This window comes from Triticum aestivum, chromosome 1D (genome assembly GCF_018294505.1).
Source record: "Triticum aestivum cultivar Chinese Spring chromosome 1D, IWGSC CS RefSeq v2.1, whole genome shotgun sequence".
NCBI classification, from domain to species: domain Eukaryota; kingdom Viridiplantae; phylum Streptophyta; class Magnoliopsida; order Poales; family Poaceae; genus Triticum; species Triticum aestivum.
In genome coordinates, this window is record NC_057796.1 from 422,610,176 (window position 1) to 422,626,799 (window position 16,624).

General features: G+C 47.7%; 1 protein-coding gene, 1 long non-coding RNA gene and 1 other non-coding gene across 3 annotated transcripts; 1 reads left to right on the forward strand and 2 right to left on the reverse strand.

Annotated features, from left to right (window-relative positions):
* The first annotated feature begins 4,150 nt into the window (after positions 1–4,150).
* TRNAM-CAU (transfer RNA methionine (anticodon CAU)) lies at positions 4,151–4,239 on the forward strand. The gene is given in 2 exon segments: positions 4,151–4,188; positions 4,204–4,239. It is a non-coding gene; the product is annotated as a tRNA-Met (tRNA).
* A 2,506-nt stretch (positions 4,240–6,745) lies between these two features.
* LOC123182560 (uncharacterized) lies at positions 6,746–9,742 on the reverse strand. Its single transcript, XR_006492246.1, has 3 exons — positions 9,075–9,742; positions 8,881–8,945; positions 6,746–7,336 (listed from the first exon to the last, which is right to left on the reverse strand). It is a non-coding gene; the product is annotated as an uncharacterized lncRNA (long non-coding RNA).
* Positions 9,743–14,453: 4,711 nt separating this feature from the next.
* On the reverse strand, positions 14,454–15,516 carry LOC123172509 (agglutinin isolectin 3-like). The gene has a single exon (XM_044589469.1). The coding sequence runs from the start codon at positions 15,469–15,471 to the stop codon at positions 14,839–14,841; it is 633 nt and encodes a 210-aa protein (XP_044445404.1). The 5' UTR covers positions 15,472–15,516; the 3' UTR covers positions 14,454–14,838.
* Between the last annotated feature and the right edge of the window lie 1,108 nt (positions 15,517–16,624).

Below are 16,624 nucleotides of genomic sequence, written 5' to 3' on the forward strand. Positions count from 1 at the left end.
CAGGAGGTTCGAATCCTAGGAGCCCCTATTTTCTGCACTGCTTCCTTTTATTTATTTTTATTTATTTTGCTCACACACACTCAGCCGCTTCGGGCCAGATCTGCTGCTGGGCTTCCACAGTGCGCAGCATTCGGCCCGCATCCTTTTTTTATGTTCACTGCGATTTTTCTAATTCCTGTGCATGCATATTTACAGAAAAATGCCATCATATTAAAGTGTTAATAAGTAATTATCCATGCATCCAAATTAAACATGTCATATATGTAAAATGTCTAGAATTGCATCTAGTTTCATAATATGCTGCTTGCATCCATGTTAAAAATGATTAAAATGTTGTTTGTTTAAATTTGCTCAAATGACATGTTAAAATGATTTATTCCATAACTAAATAACCGTAGCTCGGATTTAATTAAAATTTATATGTAAATGGGGTATAAAAATGCCTAGTTTAATATGGTGCACTTTATTTTGCTGTTTAACAACTTTAAAATATGGTTTAGGGCAGAACAGTAGCTAATTCAAAATATGCATATGAGGATTTTCCGGAATTGTTGTTTATTATTTCTGGCCTCATTTAACTTGCTTAAATAGGTAGTTTACTTATGCTTCACCTCTTGCCATGTTAATCAACATTTAACATTGTTGGGTACATAAGCGGGAGAGAACTAAATAATTGATGTGGTGTTTCGTCAATATGCAACTCGTTGCATATTGAGCTCCACTTAATTTGTAGTGTTGTTTGTTGCACTTTGCCATGCCATGCCTCATTAAACCGGACATGCATCATATTTGTTTTTGCATCATGCCATGTGTATGTGATGGTTGTTTACCATGTTGTTTGTTTCTTTTCGGGTTGCTTCTCTCGTTAGCTTCGGTTTCGTTCCGGAGTTGTGAGGATTCGCTCGACTACGTCCGTTTGTCTTCTTCATGGACTCGCTCTTCTTCCTTGCGGGATTTCAGGCAAGATGACCATACCCTCGAAATCACTTCTATCTTTGCTTGCTAGTTGTTCGCTCTATTGCTTTGTCGCGCTACCTACCACTTGCCATATCATGCCTCCCTTATTGCCATGTCAGCCTCTAACCTTTTCACCCTTCCTAGCAAACCGTTGCTTGGCTATGTTACCGCTTTTGCTCAGCCCCTCTTATAGCGTTGCTAGTTGCAGGTGAACATGAAGTTTGTTCTATGTTGGAACATGGATATGTTGGGATATCACAATATCTCTTATCTTAATTAATGCATCTATATACTTGGTAAAGGGTGGAAGGCTCGGCCTTATGCCTGGTGTTTTGTTCCACTCTTGCCGCCCTAGTTTCCGTCATACCGGTGTTATGTTCCTTGATTTTGCGTTCCTTACGCGGTTGGGTGATTTATGGGACCCCCTTGACAGTTCACTTTGAATAAAACTCCTCCAGCAAGGCTCAACCTTGGTTTTACCATTTGCCTACCTAAGCCTTTTTCCCTTGGGTTCTGCAGACTCAAGGGTCATCTTTATTTTAACCCCCGGGCCAGTTCTCCTTCGAGTGCTGGTCCAAACCGAGCGATGTCCGGCGCCCCCTGGGCAACCAGGGTCTATGCCAACCCGACGCCTGGCTCATGCGGTGTGCCCTGAGAACGAGATATGTGCAGCTCCTATCGGGATTTGTCGGCACAGCGGGTGGTCTTGCTGGTCTTGTTTTACCATTGTCGAAATGTCTTGTAAACCGGGATTCCGAGACTGATCGGGTCTTCCCGGGAGAAGTTTATCCTTCGTTGACCGTGAGAGCTTATAATGGGCTAAGTTGGGACACCCCTGCAGGGTATTATCTTTCGAAAGCCGTGCCCGCGGTTATGTGGCAGATGGGAATTTGTTAATGTCTGGTTGTAGAGAACTTGACACTCGACTTAATTAAAACGCATCAACCGCGTGTGTAGCCGTGATGGTCTCTTTTCAGCGGAGTCCGGGAAGTGAACACGGTTTTTGAGTTATGTTTGACGGAAGTAGGAGTTCAGGATCACTTCTTGATCATTGCTAGCTTCACGACCGTTCCGTTGCTTCTCTTCTCGCTCTTATTTGCGTATGTTAGCCACCATATATGCTAGTGCTTGCTGCAGCTCCACCTCGCTACCTTTTCCTACCCATAAGCTTAAATAGTCTTGATCTCGCGGGTGTGAGATTGCTGAGTCCTCGTGACTCACAGATACTTCCAAACAGTTGCAGGTGCAGGTGACGCAACTGAGCTCAAGTGGGAGCTCGATGAAGATCTTGTTCGTTGTATTGTTTCTTTTCATGTTGATCAATAGTGGAGCCCAGTTGGGACGATCAGGGATCTAGCAGTTGGGTTGTCTTCTTTTATTTTGGTTCCGTAGTCGGACCTATGTGTGTATCTTGAATGATGTATGATTTTATTATGTATTGTGTGAAGTGGCGATTGTAAGCCAATTCTTTATCCCATTCTTGTTCATTACATGGGATTGTGTGAAGATGACCCTTCTTGCGACAAAACCACAATACGGTTATGCCTCTAAGTCGTGCCTCAACACGTGGGAGATATAGCCGCATCATGGGTGTTACACCGCCCGAGCGTATGAGACAGGTTTAGCGGCGCCAGACTGTAGATGCTCTTATTACCTTAGATTTGAACAAACCCGAGAAGGTATTTGCGCATAGAGCTTTTAAGAAATTGATCGGCATCCATGGTTAAATTGAACTTTGACTCCAATAAGAACAAGTCCATCTCGAATTCACCATGGACGCCCAACATAATTGGAAAAATATGCGTCTTGGTTTTTCAAGTGCATGATCGGAAGAAGTATTCAACTGATGTAGCTCCCGGCCTTGGAATGGAAGTGATGCATCTAAGGATAAATATAATGAGGAAACAAGAGTCGTAAGGAAATCATCCATGATTTGTATTTCGTGTCAATATAGAAACAAGAGCAAATTCATGATTTGCATGGTGCTGCAGCCTACAAGAATGTCAGTTCCACATAGCACACAACAAAGGGGTGGTGGCGCAGTTGGCTAGCATGGCTAAAATAAATGCGATAGGTCGAGAGTTCGAGACTTACGTCACCCGAAGACCAGCGTTGTGATGAAACGCTCGGTGGCAACTTGGGTCGCCACATATACACCTGAATCATCAGGTGAAATCGAGCAAGTCTGAACCTGGTCTCTTTCTTTTTGTTTTTGTTTTGAAGGTGGTTGGTAGCTCCACTCTGAACGGGGGATGTCTGAATCATCGGAACTACACTACACTTAGGCCTTCTTCGAATCATAGGAATAGGAAAGTCATAGGAAAAAATCCTATGAGTAGGAATAGGAAAGGAGATGCCCTTTGATTCACATCATAGGATTTTTTCCATTGAGTCTAGGCTAATGTTTATTTTCCTATGAAATGTGGAGGATATGAAGAATTCTTTCATAAAAATAGGATTCCATTCCTACAAACCAAAGGGCTCTAAAGGAATTTTTTCTATAAAAATCCTATCCTATGAAATTCCTACAAGATTTCTCTAAACCAAAGGAGGCCTTAGCTATATGATGTTTCAGTTGCCCATGCTCGTAGCTCCACTCTGAACGAGGGATGTCTGAATCATCGGAACTACACTACACTACACTTAGCTCTATGATGTTTCAGTTGCCCATGCTCGTTCATGGCTCTTTCTGTAAGGACATTGAACCCCTTTGGGGTTTCCCCGGTGAGCTAGTACTGCCCTGCCTCGCTATCCATTATCCAATCCTACAAAAAGTGCAGAATTATGCTCCGATTTACATGTTCTCTGACGGGTTGGCAACTGACGGCGAAGGATTCTCACACTTGTATGTACTCCTACAGGCCGGCAGTTGTAGAATGGGTCTGTGTGGTCTAATAAGGAACTACTCATGGCTAGAAGGATCATATTGGCAGAATGTCACTACTCTCGCGCTCTTCTTCTTGTATCTACCGATTGAAGCATTGGTCTGTCTGTTAATACTGTACCTTGGGTTCCAACAAATCCAGGCCCGAGAGCCTGATACACTTTTCAGTTACAGCGTCCATTTTGCTCCTAACCAATCCTGTGTCTCGCACCTGTCGAGGTTTTTTTTTTCAAGAAAACAGGAGCCATCCATGATTTGCATGGTCCAGTTGCTTAATTAGGATGTTTGTTTCGCTGCTAATCCAATAGTGGGGTGGTGGCGCAGTTGGCTAGCGCGTAGGTCTCATAGCTAAATTGCGAGTGATCCTGAGGTCGAGAGTTCGAGCCTCTCTCACCCCACCATAAAGTGGCCGTTGTAGTGATGAAAAGCTCTGTGGCAACTTGGGTCGTCACATGGTCATCTGATTCATCAGATTGATTTGAGCAACTCTGAACATGGTCTTCTTTTTTGTTTATCCAGTTTTATCACTGCACGTGAGTGGTCTGATCATGAGGGTTCGAGCATCCCACCAATGAGCAAATGATGAAACTCGTCAGAGCTTCTTGGGTCAGATGACTTTATATCTGAACCTTTTTTTGAATGAAAGGGATCTTTTCCCTCGATTTCATTAACGAAACCATAAGTCTTCTGTTATTACGTCCATAACACAACCCACCACCTCTTGTTATATACTGAACTTGGCCTCTCTTTTTTTCCTGCTCTGCATCAGTCCATCGCCCCTCGTTCTGCCCAGGCAGCTCGATCATCTGGAAGCAGCTCTCCACCAGAGGAGACGAGAGTACTACTATTCCTCAGCCTATGGATTCAATTCCAAGGTTAGGCTGCTACCCCATGAACAAGGTCATTTGGACAAAAAATGGCTCCCAAAGTGTAACTTTTTTTTATGGTTGATCACTCAGGATCGAGTTTGGACGGCGGATAGTCTTCAACAGAGAGGCCGGTTTAACTGTGGTGTGTTGCCCCCTTTGTAAGCAATTTCAACAAATGGCGACACATCTTCTTTTCCCGTGCCGGTTCTCCATGAGAGTTTGGGGCTTCACAAGAATCGGCTTGCCTGGATCGACTTTGATCCTACCTTGTGGGCACCCGATGGTAAAAGATATGTCAAGGAGTGTTGGGTGGAGAAAGTCTGAATCCGCATTAACCAAAGGAAGGTGCTTGCTTCTCTGTTTTTGCCCACCAGTTGAAAAAATTGGAATGAGAGGAATGCCAGTTCTGAAATGTCTCCACCATGCCAACAATGCTCTTCAGCCAAATCAACCTGCAAGATTCACTTTGGAAATGGCAGGTGCAAAGCATTTAAGTAGTTTCACATTGGGGGAGTAGGCTTTTGTTTAACTAGGGTACATTGCACCGTCGTGTAACTCTTTTTGCTCTTCTATCTTAATCAATGAAAAGAGGCAAACTCCATTTCAAAAGAAGTTGTGGATTTGTTGTATCAGTTTTCCAAGTTAATTAAACCACCTTCCAGTTTGGTCGACTCCCCACCATTGTGTTAAAGCAACTCTAAAATATCCCCTAAACTGAACTTCCAATAATTGGTTATTGGGAGCGTCCCACGAAGAATCTAGGTATTGAAGAGGGGCTTCACAGGATGGCGGCTGGCCTCTGGCGGTGGAACGGCGGTAACAACACCGGCGACAAAAGGAAGGAGGTGGTGTAGGTAGCGGTTACCAGCGTGAAGTTTCATCCGCAAAAAAATATATTGAAATGTGAACAAAGAAAATCACAAAGAAAATATTTTTTAAATTAAAATGTCTAAACAATTTTTTTGAAGGTTCACATTTATTTTGTATTTTGTATTTTTTTTAACATTTTTAGACTATTTTATTTTTGAACAAAGAAAAATATTGAAATGTGTAAACATTTTTTTATTTTCGAACATTTTTTGAAAATCACAAAGAAAATATTGAAATGTGAACCTTCTTTGAAGTTCTGAACATTTTTTGAATTTTTGGATCAATTTTTCAAAAGCAGGACCATTTTTTTTGTAAACACGATATTTTTTGATTTCTGATTTAAAAAAATCCCAACAGTGTGATCATTTTATGAAAAACTATGGAAGATTTTCTGAAGTGTAAATATATTTAAAATGCCAAACAATTTTTTAAATTTCCGAGCATTTTAAAAAAGAAACTACTTCGTCTGTGGTGATCTAAAACGTCCTATATTTGTTTAAATAGGGAGTAAATGTAAAATAAAAAAGAAATCAAAGAATATTGGCAAAAGAAACAGCTGTAAAAAAAGGTGAAAACGGATAAAGTCCGCACAGGAACCTTCCAGATGGTTCCCAAAAAAGTAAAAAAAAACTAGACTTAACCTTCTGGAAGGTTGGCAAAACCCGTGTGTATGCTAGCTAAAATTGGGCTGGCCGACCCGAGCGCAAGGGTCCCATCCTCTCTCTGTTGGAAACTCTGGCAATTTGACACTTAATTCTACAAATAGGGTTTCATTGTGCTAGGACGATTTTGGAATTGGCTTGGGAGAGGGAGATATTGGGCCACGTGCCATAATAGGTGGCGAGAGAGAGAATCAATAGGTCCGGTTGACTTTATTTTGGGCTGACATGCTTACATTCTTTTGTATTCATGAACATCGTTTCAATTTTGCAATTCATGGGACTGTAAACCAAACAAAATGTATCCTTTCCCGATATTTTATCATATTTTTATTTCAGTTACGCATTTCATGTATTTATTTATTATTCGTTTGTCTATTTTAATTTGTTTGTTTTTTATTCTTTATCATTTAGATTTAAGTTTATTCGTTGTGACTCCAGAATTCACACAGTTTGAATTCTATTATCACTTGTACGCTTGCATCCATTACTATGACCGGATCCTATATGCATACACATGGGGATTCCTTTTTGCATTGACTGCTAGTAAATCTTCTTGCTAAGTATGTACATCCGGCCAATCCGATACATCAAACATGTTGAGACGGGGGGCCATTGTTTTAGTGGATTTTCCTTGGTGGCAGGCGGTAAACGTGTCTACTCCCTCCGTTCCGAAATATAGGTCGCTGGAGGATTGGTTCCGACCAGGTGAACACGGTGGAATTTACATCGCTGCCCCTAGTATGAATCGGTATCCCCATCGTCTTCTTCCTCCCTCCGAGGATTTGAAATTCTCCGCCAGGCCATCGTCCGCCCGCCCGCCCCTGCTTCTCCTCCACGCGCCCAGGTCCCAGGCGCTCCCAGGCCCAGGTCCCCTACTTCTCCTCAGCGCTCCCAGGCCCAGGTCCTCATCTCCAGCAGCAGCGATCCAGGGGCGTCCAGCAGCAGCGATCCAGGGGCGCCAAGGAGGGTCCTCGTCTCCCAGAAGGAGCACGCGGCAGCAGCAGTCCCAGGTCCCAGATCCAGATCTAGCAGCAGCGATCCCAGGTCCTCAGGGCCTTCTCCCGATCCTTCTTCTCCTGGGCGTGCTCCTTCTCCTGCAACAGCAGCAACAACAGAGTTTAGAGTCATACTGATCAGCAGCAGCAACAACAGCTGCTGGGTTCTTCTGCAGGTGGAGTATGGCAGCAGCAGCAGCAGTAGTTTCAGAGCAGCAGCAGCAGCAGCAGCAATAGTTTGACAACAGCAGCAGCAGCAACTTTTCATTTACTAATTTTTTTATTTAACAGAAAAGGTTTAATGAAAACTTTCATTTACTGAATTGAAAAGGTTTAATTAACAGAAAAGGTTTAATTGACTAAGAAGAGATGAGAAGAAGGTTGCTTGTACTCCTACACTAAAACTGGCAGAGAAGAGAGTAGAAGAGGAGTAGAAGAGCAAGCAGAGAAGAGAAGAGAAAGGGAAGACAGGAGAAAGAGAAGAGAGAAGAGAGCAACTAAACTACTCCTGCAAGAGGGCAAGAAGAGAGACAATTGTTAGAGTGACAATTAAAGACCACACACAGTGAGTACTACTGCAAGAGGGCAGTACTGGAGGGCAAAAGATAGAGAAGAGAGAAGAAAGAGAAGAGAAGAGAAAGAGAAGAAGAGAGCAAGGAGAGAGAAGAGGGCACTCCAATAATACTGCTACACTTGCAATCCTAATCCTCACTAGTGCAATCTGGAGAAGAGTGGAGAGGAGTAAGAAAGCAAGAGGAGTAGGAGAGAACACAAGCAAGAGTTCTACACTAAACTACTGCAAGCAACCAAGCAAGCACTACTGAAACTAAAGCAGATATTTTACAGATACTTTACGATAATGTTTTTTACAGAACTAAAATCACAGATGCAAGCAAAACTACAGCAAAAAACTGAAACATGTTTTCTCTGTATTTTTCAGAAACAAAGTGTTTTGCTTGTCCTGCTCCTACATATCACCAATCAACTTGTTTACTCCTGCAGATCAGCAAGCATTAATTAAAATTTCATTTAAAGGAGTAATTTTAATTAACTGAAAAGTTTCATTTGGTTTTAATTAAAGGAAAATTTTCATTTAGTTTTAGTTAAACAAAACGTTTCATTTACTCTTATCTGAAAGGAGTATCTAGTTAAAGGTTTCATTTATTGACAAGAACAGCAAGCAAATGATTGAACAACAAGTTTCAGTTAATTTACTTGGAGTAGTAAAAACTTAGTGTCTAGAGCAAAGCATTTGCACCATTTGTCAGATCTGTAGCTACTGTTATTTTACTGTATGTTTTTCTCTGTATTTTCATCAGAGCATTCAGAAGCATGCAAACAAAAGTTTCAATACAGACAAACAAATTTGTTTAAACAATTTGCTGGAGTACTCCAAGACACTACAGCAAGCACTAATCCTTGCTGGAATGTCATTGTTTGGCATGATGCAATTTGCTGGAGTACAACATGATGCAATTTTGTGGAGTACTCCAGTACTACAACAAGCAATAATCTTTGAGCATGATTTTTCAGTCATGCTCAAGCACTAATCCTTGCTGGAAATCTCTGACATAAATTCAGTCATGCTAAAGGGCTAAGAAATTCAGTAATGCTCACACAAGCAAGGAAGTAGGAGTACATACCTGACGCAGGGCACAGGAAGAAGTAGCCATGGCTCCCAAAAGGACGCATCAGGCCTTGAATTCCTCTGAGCAAGATGACCACATGAGCAAGATGTTTAACAGTACATCAATGAAGAAAAGGGAATAAATCCATGAGCAAGATGGTTAACATGAACAGTTAACTGAAACTAGCAATACATGAGCAAGATGTTTACCAAGTGATTGTACAGCAAGACTGCAGCCAGTACTACAGCAATGTAAGAACAGAAGATTCAAATCCATGATGGCGGTCATCATCTGCCCCTCCCTCTCGTTCTCCAGTTTCAATGTTTGGTATCCAACCAACCAAGCAAAAGAGACAACTGTTTCAGATCAAACAAATCGACCGGCAGGAAGAAAGACTACCAGGAGTACTTACCGCGGGAGGAAGCAGCTACTCCGCGATGACGACGACGTCGCTCCAGATCCGCCGCTCCGGCACCGCTCCAGATCCGCCGCTCGGGTGCCGCTCCACATCCATGCCTCTGTCGCCCAGATCCAGCGCTAGCACATGCACATCCACGCCTCCGTGGAGTAGAAGCTCGTCGCCGGCGCAAAAGATTGGAATTTGTTTACCTCCGGGGTGTGAGTGGAGGCGGGGTGGTGGAGAAATGGCGGTGGAAGAGGGAGAGGCCGGTGAGCTACGGGGAGACGGGGAGGCCGGCGAGCAACGAGGAGGCCGGCGAGCTACGGGGAGAGGGGGGAGGCCGGCGAGCGACGGGGAGGCCGGCTAGTGCGGCTGGGCGAGTGGGAGAGAGTGAGCGCGGGCAGTGCGGCTGGGCGGTGAGCGAGCGAGTGGAGCGACGCGGGGGGCAAAATTGGAAAGTGCCGATATTTCGTTACTAGACGAAAGTTGAACTAAAAAAACCCCAACGACCTACATTTCGGAACAGAGGGAGTATTTTGGAAGCTGCGCCTGGACACTTTTTTGTAGATAGGACTGCTATGTTTTTTGTTAGACAATCATATCACTGCTATGTGAAACGTCTAGATTTCTTTTAATCCTACCAGTCATATATTAAACATTTCTACTGTTATTATTGGAGACTCATATGATGCTTCAGATTAGTAAAAATAACATATAAGGTAGTATATTCCTATCATATGGAGAGCGCTAGACTAAAAGGAAACTATTGTATTCCTAATTAACGTGATTGATGCCTCTAACTGTTGTGATTTAGTATATTGAAATATCCCCAGGCCGCAGAATAATGTGACACTAAAAATATATTATTGTTCCCTTATACTCCACAATATATCATGAAATAAATTAGATTTCTGTCGTAATCGTTAGCGCACCGTCTATTTTGTGAAGTTGTGGGTTCAAAACCTTGTATTATGTTTTTTTCATCTATTTAAAAAATTTCCACTATTTTTGTTTGATGTGATTGAAGCTAATTTCTTTCAAATTTTAAAAATTTATTCAGGTTTCGAAGAAGGGGATTTGAACGATTTTTCAGTTATGCGAGAGTTGGGAGAATTTTTTCCCGCAAATTTTCTCCCATGGCACGATAGATTTGGAGGAGTGTTTCCTTAGAGCATCTCCAGCCGCGTCCCTAACATGCCCCGGAGGGTTCTTTTTTTAGCGTCGGCGCCGAAAAATCGGCCCAGTCGCGCCCTCAGGACTTTCTTATCGCCGGCAAGGGCCGAAATAGCGGCCGGCGAACCCGAGCCGAACTCAGGCCCCGGGAGGGGGGGGGGGGCCGAAGCCAAAAGACGCGTGGGTCCACTCTGTCGGCGACAGACAGACTTTTCCCGCCGTTCCCTCACTTTTTCCCTCCATTTCCCCATTGCTTCCCCCCTTCTGCGCCTCTTCTCCCGCCATTCTCCTCCCGCTCCCCGCCATCCGGCCGCCATCCCGCCATGCCGCCGAAGAAGTACTCGGCCCCTCGCGCGGGTACGGCTGCCGATTCCACCCAGCCGAAGCAGAGGAAGCCGAGGGCGCTGACGGCAAAACCGCCGGGCATGTCGAACGCCGAGTGGAGGGCGGAGGTTCAGCGCCGGGAGGCTGTCACCACCGACCGGCGGAACAGGCTCAACGCCAAGAGGGCCGGGGACGCGGCGGCGGAGCAGGCAGAGGCGTCTCGCGCGGGGATGATGTATCCGCCCGGCGGCCACGGCCCGCACGCAGCGTGGAGCCAGCAGAGCGTCATGACGCCGGCCAGCTTCTCGCCACCGCCACCGCCCTGGGGGTACGAAACCTCGCCTATCTACGCCGACGGCAACGCGCATGGTGGATTCAACCCCAACATCACCTTTCAACATGGCCAGCGCGCCTCGCCCTCCGGTCAGAACCCCGACCAACGCACTCCCTCGCCCGCGTTCCCGGCGTCCATTACCCCCGTACAACTACTCGCCGCTGGCGTACACAGCCTCCCCGACGCCGCCTCTATGCCTTGGGGCCCTGCCCTTCTCGCAAACCTCGTCGTCACATTTCGGCAACTCTGACGCGACGGAAGCCAACATGGACGAGATCATCACGAGCGGATCAGTCGCCGCCGCCTCCTCCCCCGGGTTCCACGCGCAAGACGACACAATGGACACCACCGGCGACATGGGCGACCAGCTCGACGACGAGGAGGAGGAGGAGGAGGAAGAAGAGAAGAAGGAGATGGACCCGGCGCTGGCGCCGACGAGGAAAGGGAAAAAGAAGAAGCGGGGGCCAGGATGGACGAGCCGCGCGTCAAGTGGACGTCCAAAGAAGACGAGTGCCTCGCCGAAGCATGGAAAACCGTCAGCCGCGACCCGGTCACCGGTGCGAACCAGAACGCCGACACGTACTGGATGCGTATCAAGTCGGCGTTCGATGAGCGCAAGCTGGTCGACCCCTACTTCGCCACCATCCACATGCAGCGTGGCGCAAAGGCCATGTCAAACCATTGGGCGATCATCCAGACGGCCTGCAACAAATCGCATGGGATCGTCGAGGAGATCGCGGCTCGCCCGAAAAGCGGCGCCAACATCGAGGGTCAGGTATGCACAACCGCTGGCTCTCGCTTCTTTTCGCTGTGTATGTCGCCGACACTTGTTTTTCGGCTGCGCAGATGGTTTGGATGTTCACCGTGTACCGCCAGGACAACAGCGACCAAGACTTCAAGTTCCTCCATGTGTTCAGCCGGATCGAGAAGTGCGAGAAGTGAACGGATGTCCGGCGCACCCTCGCCAAGGACAAGGAGACATACAAGGCAGACGCGCCCGCCCCGGGGGCGGCCGATGGGCACCAGGACGGCAACGAAAAGAGCCAAGACGGCGAAGGACGCCGCACCGGCTGCTGAGCGACTGAAATCATTGACCGAGCAATGCATCGCCGACGCCAAGAACCACGCCGCCAAGAGGGAGGAGTAATCCGAGGCGCGATGGTCAGCGTTGATGACGAACAGCGTCGTCAAACTCGACTTCCTCCGCCAAGAAGAGGAACACCGACCTGTTGTTCTTGATGGGGGCGGACATGTCGACGATGGACGAGCAGGTTAAGACATGGTGCTTGGCGGAGCGCGGCCTCATCTTGAACTAGATGCCTTCGACCACCGCGCCTACGCCCACGCCGACCCCAACGCCGACGCCCAGCCCGAGCGGTGAAGCCACGCCGACCCCCAGCCCAGAAGCCACGTCGATGCCGACCAGCCCGTGCACAGCAGCCACGCCGACGCCGAACAACTCGAGCATAGAAGCCACACCGTCACCGACGCCGGCCAGTCCCACGCCCGAGGAGCCCGTCATTTGATGCATTCCTTTGTCTACGCACCCTTCCTTTTGTGCGCTGAACTATCATTTACGTTTGATCGCCGAACTGTGGCATGGTGATCGCCGAACTTTGTGGCAGATCGCCGTTGATCGCCGAACTTGGGGCGTTTTTTTGGCAGTCGGAAAAGACAAGTTTGAATTTATGTGCGTCTTGGGGCCAAAACTTGGAGGCGCAGCTGGGAACTGCATCGCCCCCAGGGCGAAAACACCACCGGCGCATTGACCAAACCACTATCGCCGGGTGCGCTAGGGAGCCGAACGGCTAGAGATGCTCTTGGTCAAGGTAAGAGGTGACCGGTTGCAGCTTTCTTTATTTACACATGCTAATTATTTGGTTCCAGTTTAATCAAATCAACAGTTCGTATATACCCTTATCTGCCAGAGGTAAAAGGGACCATGCTAAAACTGTTCATAAAATAAACACAATCCTGGCTATCTACGTAGCACAATGCACTACTGGAGTGCTGAGCCTGAATGTTAGGCACATTACTCCCTTCCCTGTGTAGCCGTTTTTCTTCGAAAAGGAGGATGATCCCCAACCTCTACATCAGGGCGTTGCATACAATCATTTTATTAATTATTCATGAAGAGCTTACAAAGTAATATATTAATAAGTCTGAAGTCACCATCTCGACAACATCTATCGCTACCCCTACCAACTTAATGAAGGGGTGCAGATTGTCTGAGCCGCATACCGAGACCTCAAACAAAAACCCAACATCTAGAGCCGGAGGCCTCAACCATGCCGCATTGCCAGGACTGGGGCACACACCAATCTGGCACACACTCAGTGGACACCGCATGCGCTTGCTACAGAAGCTGCCGCCACCGTCTTCCACTGATCCATCTTCAGAGCTGGTAATGACGCATCGACCTTGCCAGGCCTGCCGTCGGCGCCACCACGGTGCCAGCCAACACCACCTCCCTACGCGCGTCCATCATCACACATCCGTTGCCACCACGCTGCTGAGACACAACATCGTCGATGCGTCACATGAAACGCCGCTCCACTGTTGAAACCATTCACTCGTCCCTCCAGCCAATGCACACCTCCAAGAATGACGCCCCCAAGGAGGGAACGACACAAGAGTGCCGCCTTTATCAATCGACTGATCTAGGGTTTTCCCGGAGGTAGCGGATAGAGGTCTGGAGCTTCTCCACGGCGTTGCCTTCAAGAAGGGGACGGCGCAGAAGAACGCCACCATCGCCGACCTTGGTAACTAGCCAAGAGCAGGCTTTTCACCCAGATCTGCTCGACGAACCTCCATCCAGCATCACGTGCACCGGATCTGTAGAGATCTCGACTACGGCCAAAGCAAGCCAGACTCATCAGACGCACGCTGACCCGAACCGGATTAACGGAGCCTGCGGCCATGGCGTCCCCGGCTGTCGGAACCACCAAAACAAGCACCATGGGGGGGATGAACACCGTTTGGACAAGGCTACTGGGAGCACAAAGATCCCCATCGCCGCACCAACGGAACGCTTGAAGGCGGACCCACGCCGCTGCACCGCCAGAGCTAGGTTGATCCGCCTTCATGTTCCGCGCCACCGTGTCGTGCCAACCTGCCGAAGAGCGCCGCCGACTAGTGCGAGGGCTTTGCCCATGTGGTTCCGGCCGGCAATGGCAGGGGAGGGAAGGGGCCGAGGGGGCCGAGAGTGGGGCGGCGATGTAGGGGCCAATCCAGTTTTCCTCCACACAGGACAGTGAAATCCCGACGATGTCTAGCCATAACAAATTGATCTAAACGTGGTAACAATAGTAACAAATTGTTACAAGTTTCCCATCGTGCATGCACTTCGTAATCTAGAACCCCTGAAGTTCCGGTGGTAATGTATTGCAACGAATTTCCGGTGGTAATGTATTGTTGCCTCATGGTAATGTATTGCAACGAAATCACATAGTACTGCAACATTACAACCGGGATGCATGCATCCCGACAACAGAGGGTACCAAGAGAAACTAAATTTGTGGCAACAATAGCACACCCTATATTGCCACACAGTACTTCTCACTGTAATATACCCATGCATGCACCACAACAATATTTTGTAACTGTTGCAGTAACCTGCATGTCATATTGCAAGCTAGAGAATTATTACGGACTAGTACTACTAAAAGTAACTGAAGGGAAACCGTATGTGGCAATGAGACTGCCACGGATTATTTGTTGTTGCAATACTGCCATGGCAAGATCACTCTCTGAGAAGGGTGGAGTTGGCGGTGATAGCGTCGGCGAAGACAGCGTCGCAGCCGCCGCTCTGGCAGCCTGCACCACAGTAGCCCGGGCCGATGCCACAATGGCCCCACTGACTACAACAATAGTTGTTAGTGCAAACCCTGCCACCATTGTCCTTACCGCACGGCTTGGAGGAGCTGCAGGCGCCGCTTTGGCAGCCGTTGCTGCAGAACTCGGAACCGAGGCCGCAGTAACCCCACTGGCTGCAGCAGAGGTTGTTGGGGCATAGCTTGCCACCGGCCTGGCTGCCGCACTTGATGTTGGCGCGGCAGGGGCCGCCCTGGCAGCCGGCGCCGCAGTACTCCTCGCCGAAGCCGCAGTGCCCATACTGGCTGCAGCAGTGGTTGTTAGGGCAGGTCGCGCCGGCGGCCTGGGTGCCGCAGCGCTTGCTGGTGTAGCAGGCGCCGTTCTGGCAGCCGTTGCCGCAGTAGTCGCCGCCCATGCCGCAGTACCCGTACTGGCTGCAGCAGAGGTTGTTAGGGCACTCCATGCCGCTGCCCTGCTCGCCGCACCTCTGGGCGTGCGCGGTCGCCGCGGCGAAGGCGAGGACGACAGCCGCGCCGAGAGCGAGGGCCCTGGTGCTCATCATCTTCTTCCCTTTTCTTACTGGCTTGTCGATCAAGTGCTGGTTGTGTGCTTGTGTGGGTGGAGTAAACACGTGATCCCCACTTTATATAAGCGCTCTGAACTTCTGGTTACAGTCCAGTTCGACGTGGCACCTCTTGCCATGCAATTGCGAGCATACACGTGTTTCACTCGTTGTCAACGATCTCAACCCGATCATCTGATCGAGGAGATTGTTAATGTATGCGATGTGATATTGATGCCAGATCCGTTCTTGATAGATGTGGCACTGCACTGTACGTAAGATTCGTAATGTTTATATGCTATTTATGCATGCTTGCATGAGACATGCATGGAGCGCGAGCTATTAGAGTAGTAACTTATAGGACTAGTACGTACGCATATGCATGTGATTACACCTCGTCGTCCCCATCCACAGAAGCAACCCAACGGACACGTCGCGTGCATGGCATCTGATCGATGTGGACGTTGTGCTCTGCGTCCATGATATATGATGGAGATCTTATCCTTTTTCTTCTGATGAGAGCACGTACTATGATGCGAGATGTAGTTTTGAGAGTCGTGTGGGCGTGACATGCATGGAGAGAGCTGCATGCACGTGACCAATTAATGGAAAAAATGGCAGTGGCATCTCGCACCGGATATCCTTTGTAAGGAAACATGGTCGGTTGTTAGGAATCTTGCAATGGGTAAGGCAGGCCTGATCCATCTTTAGTTCAGTTGATCGAACCATCGAAGTAGTAATTTTGGCTGCAATTGTTTTTCCTCGGGAGAGTAATTGGCTAGAGTAAAATTGAAGCTAAGCTCGAGTATCATCGCAAGTACTCTCTCTTCTTCTTTTTTTCTGGAAAAACTTCCGACCTATTCATTTTCAATCGTGACAGTACAACGAACACCAGAAATAATAAAAATTACATTCAGATCTGTAGACCATCCAGCGACGACTGCAAGCACTAACGCGAGCCGAAGGCGTGCCGCCGTCATCGCCCTCCCTCGCTGGAGCTGGGCAAAACTTGTTGTATTAGACAATCGGAAAGTCGTCGTGCTAAGGCCCCATAGGACCAGTGCACTAGAATAGCAATTGCCGTCATTGAAGAGTAGTGTAGATCGAAAGGATCTAATCTAAAGGCACCCGAACATAGACGAATTATGACCAG

Coding starts and splice junctions, on each gene's coding strand:
- LOC123172509 (XM_044589469.1), bottom strand. CDS start 15,471: ATGATGAGCACCAGGGCCCTCGCTCTCGGCGCGGCTGTCGTCCTCGCC.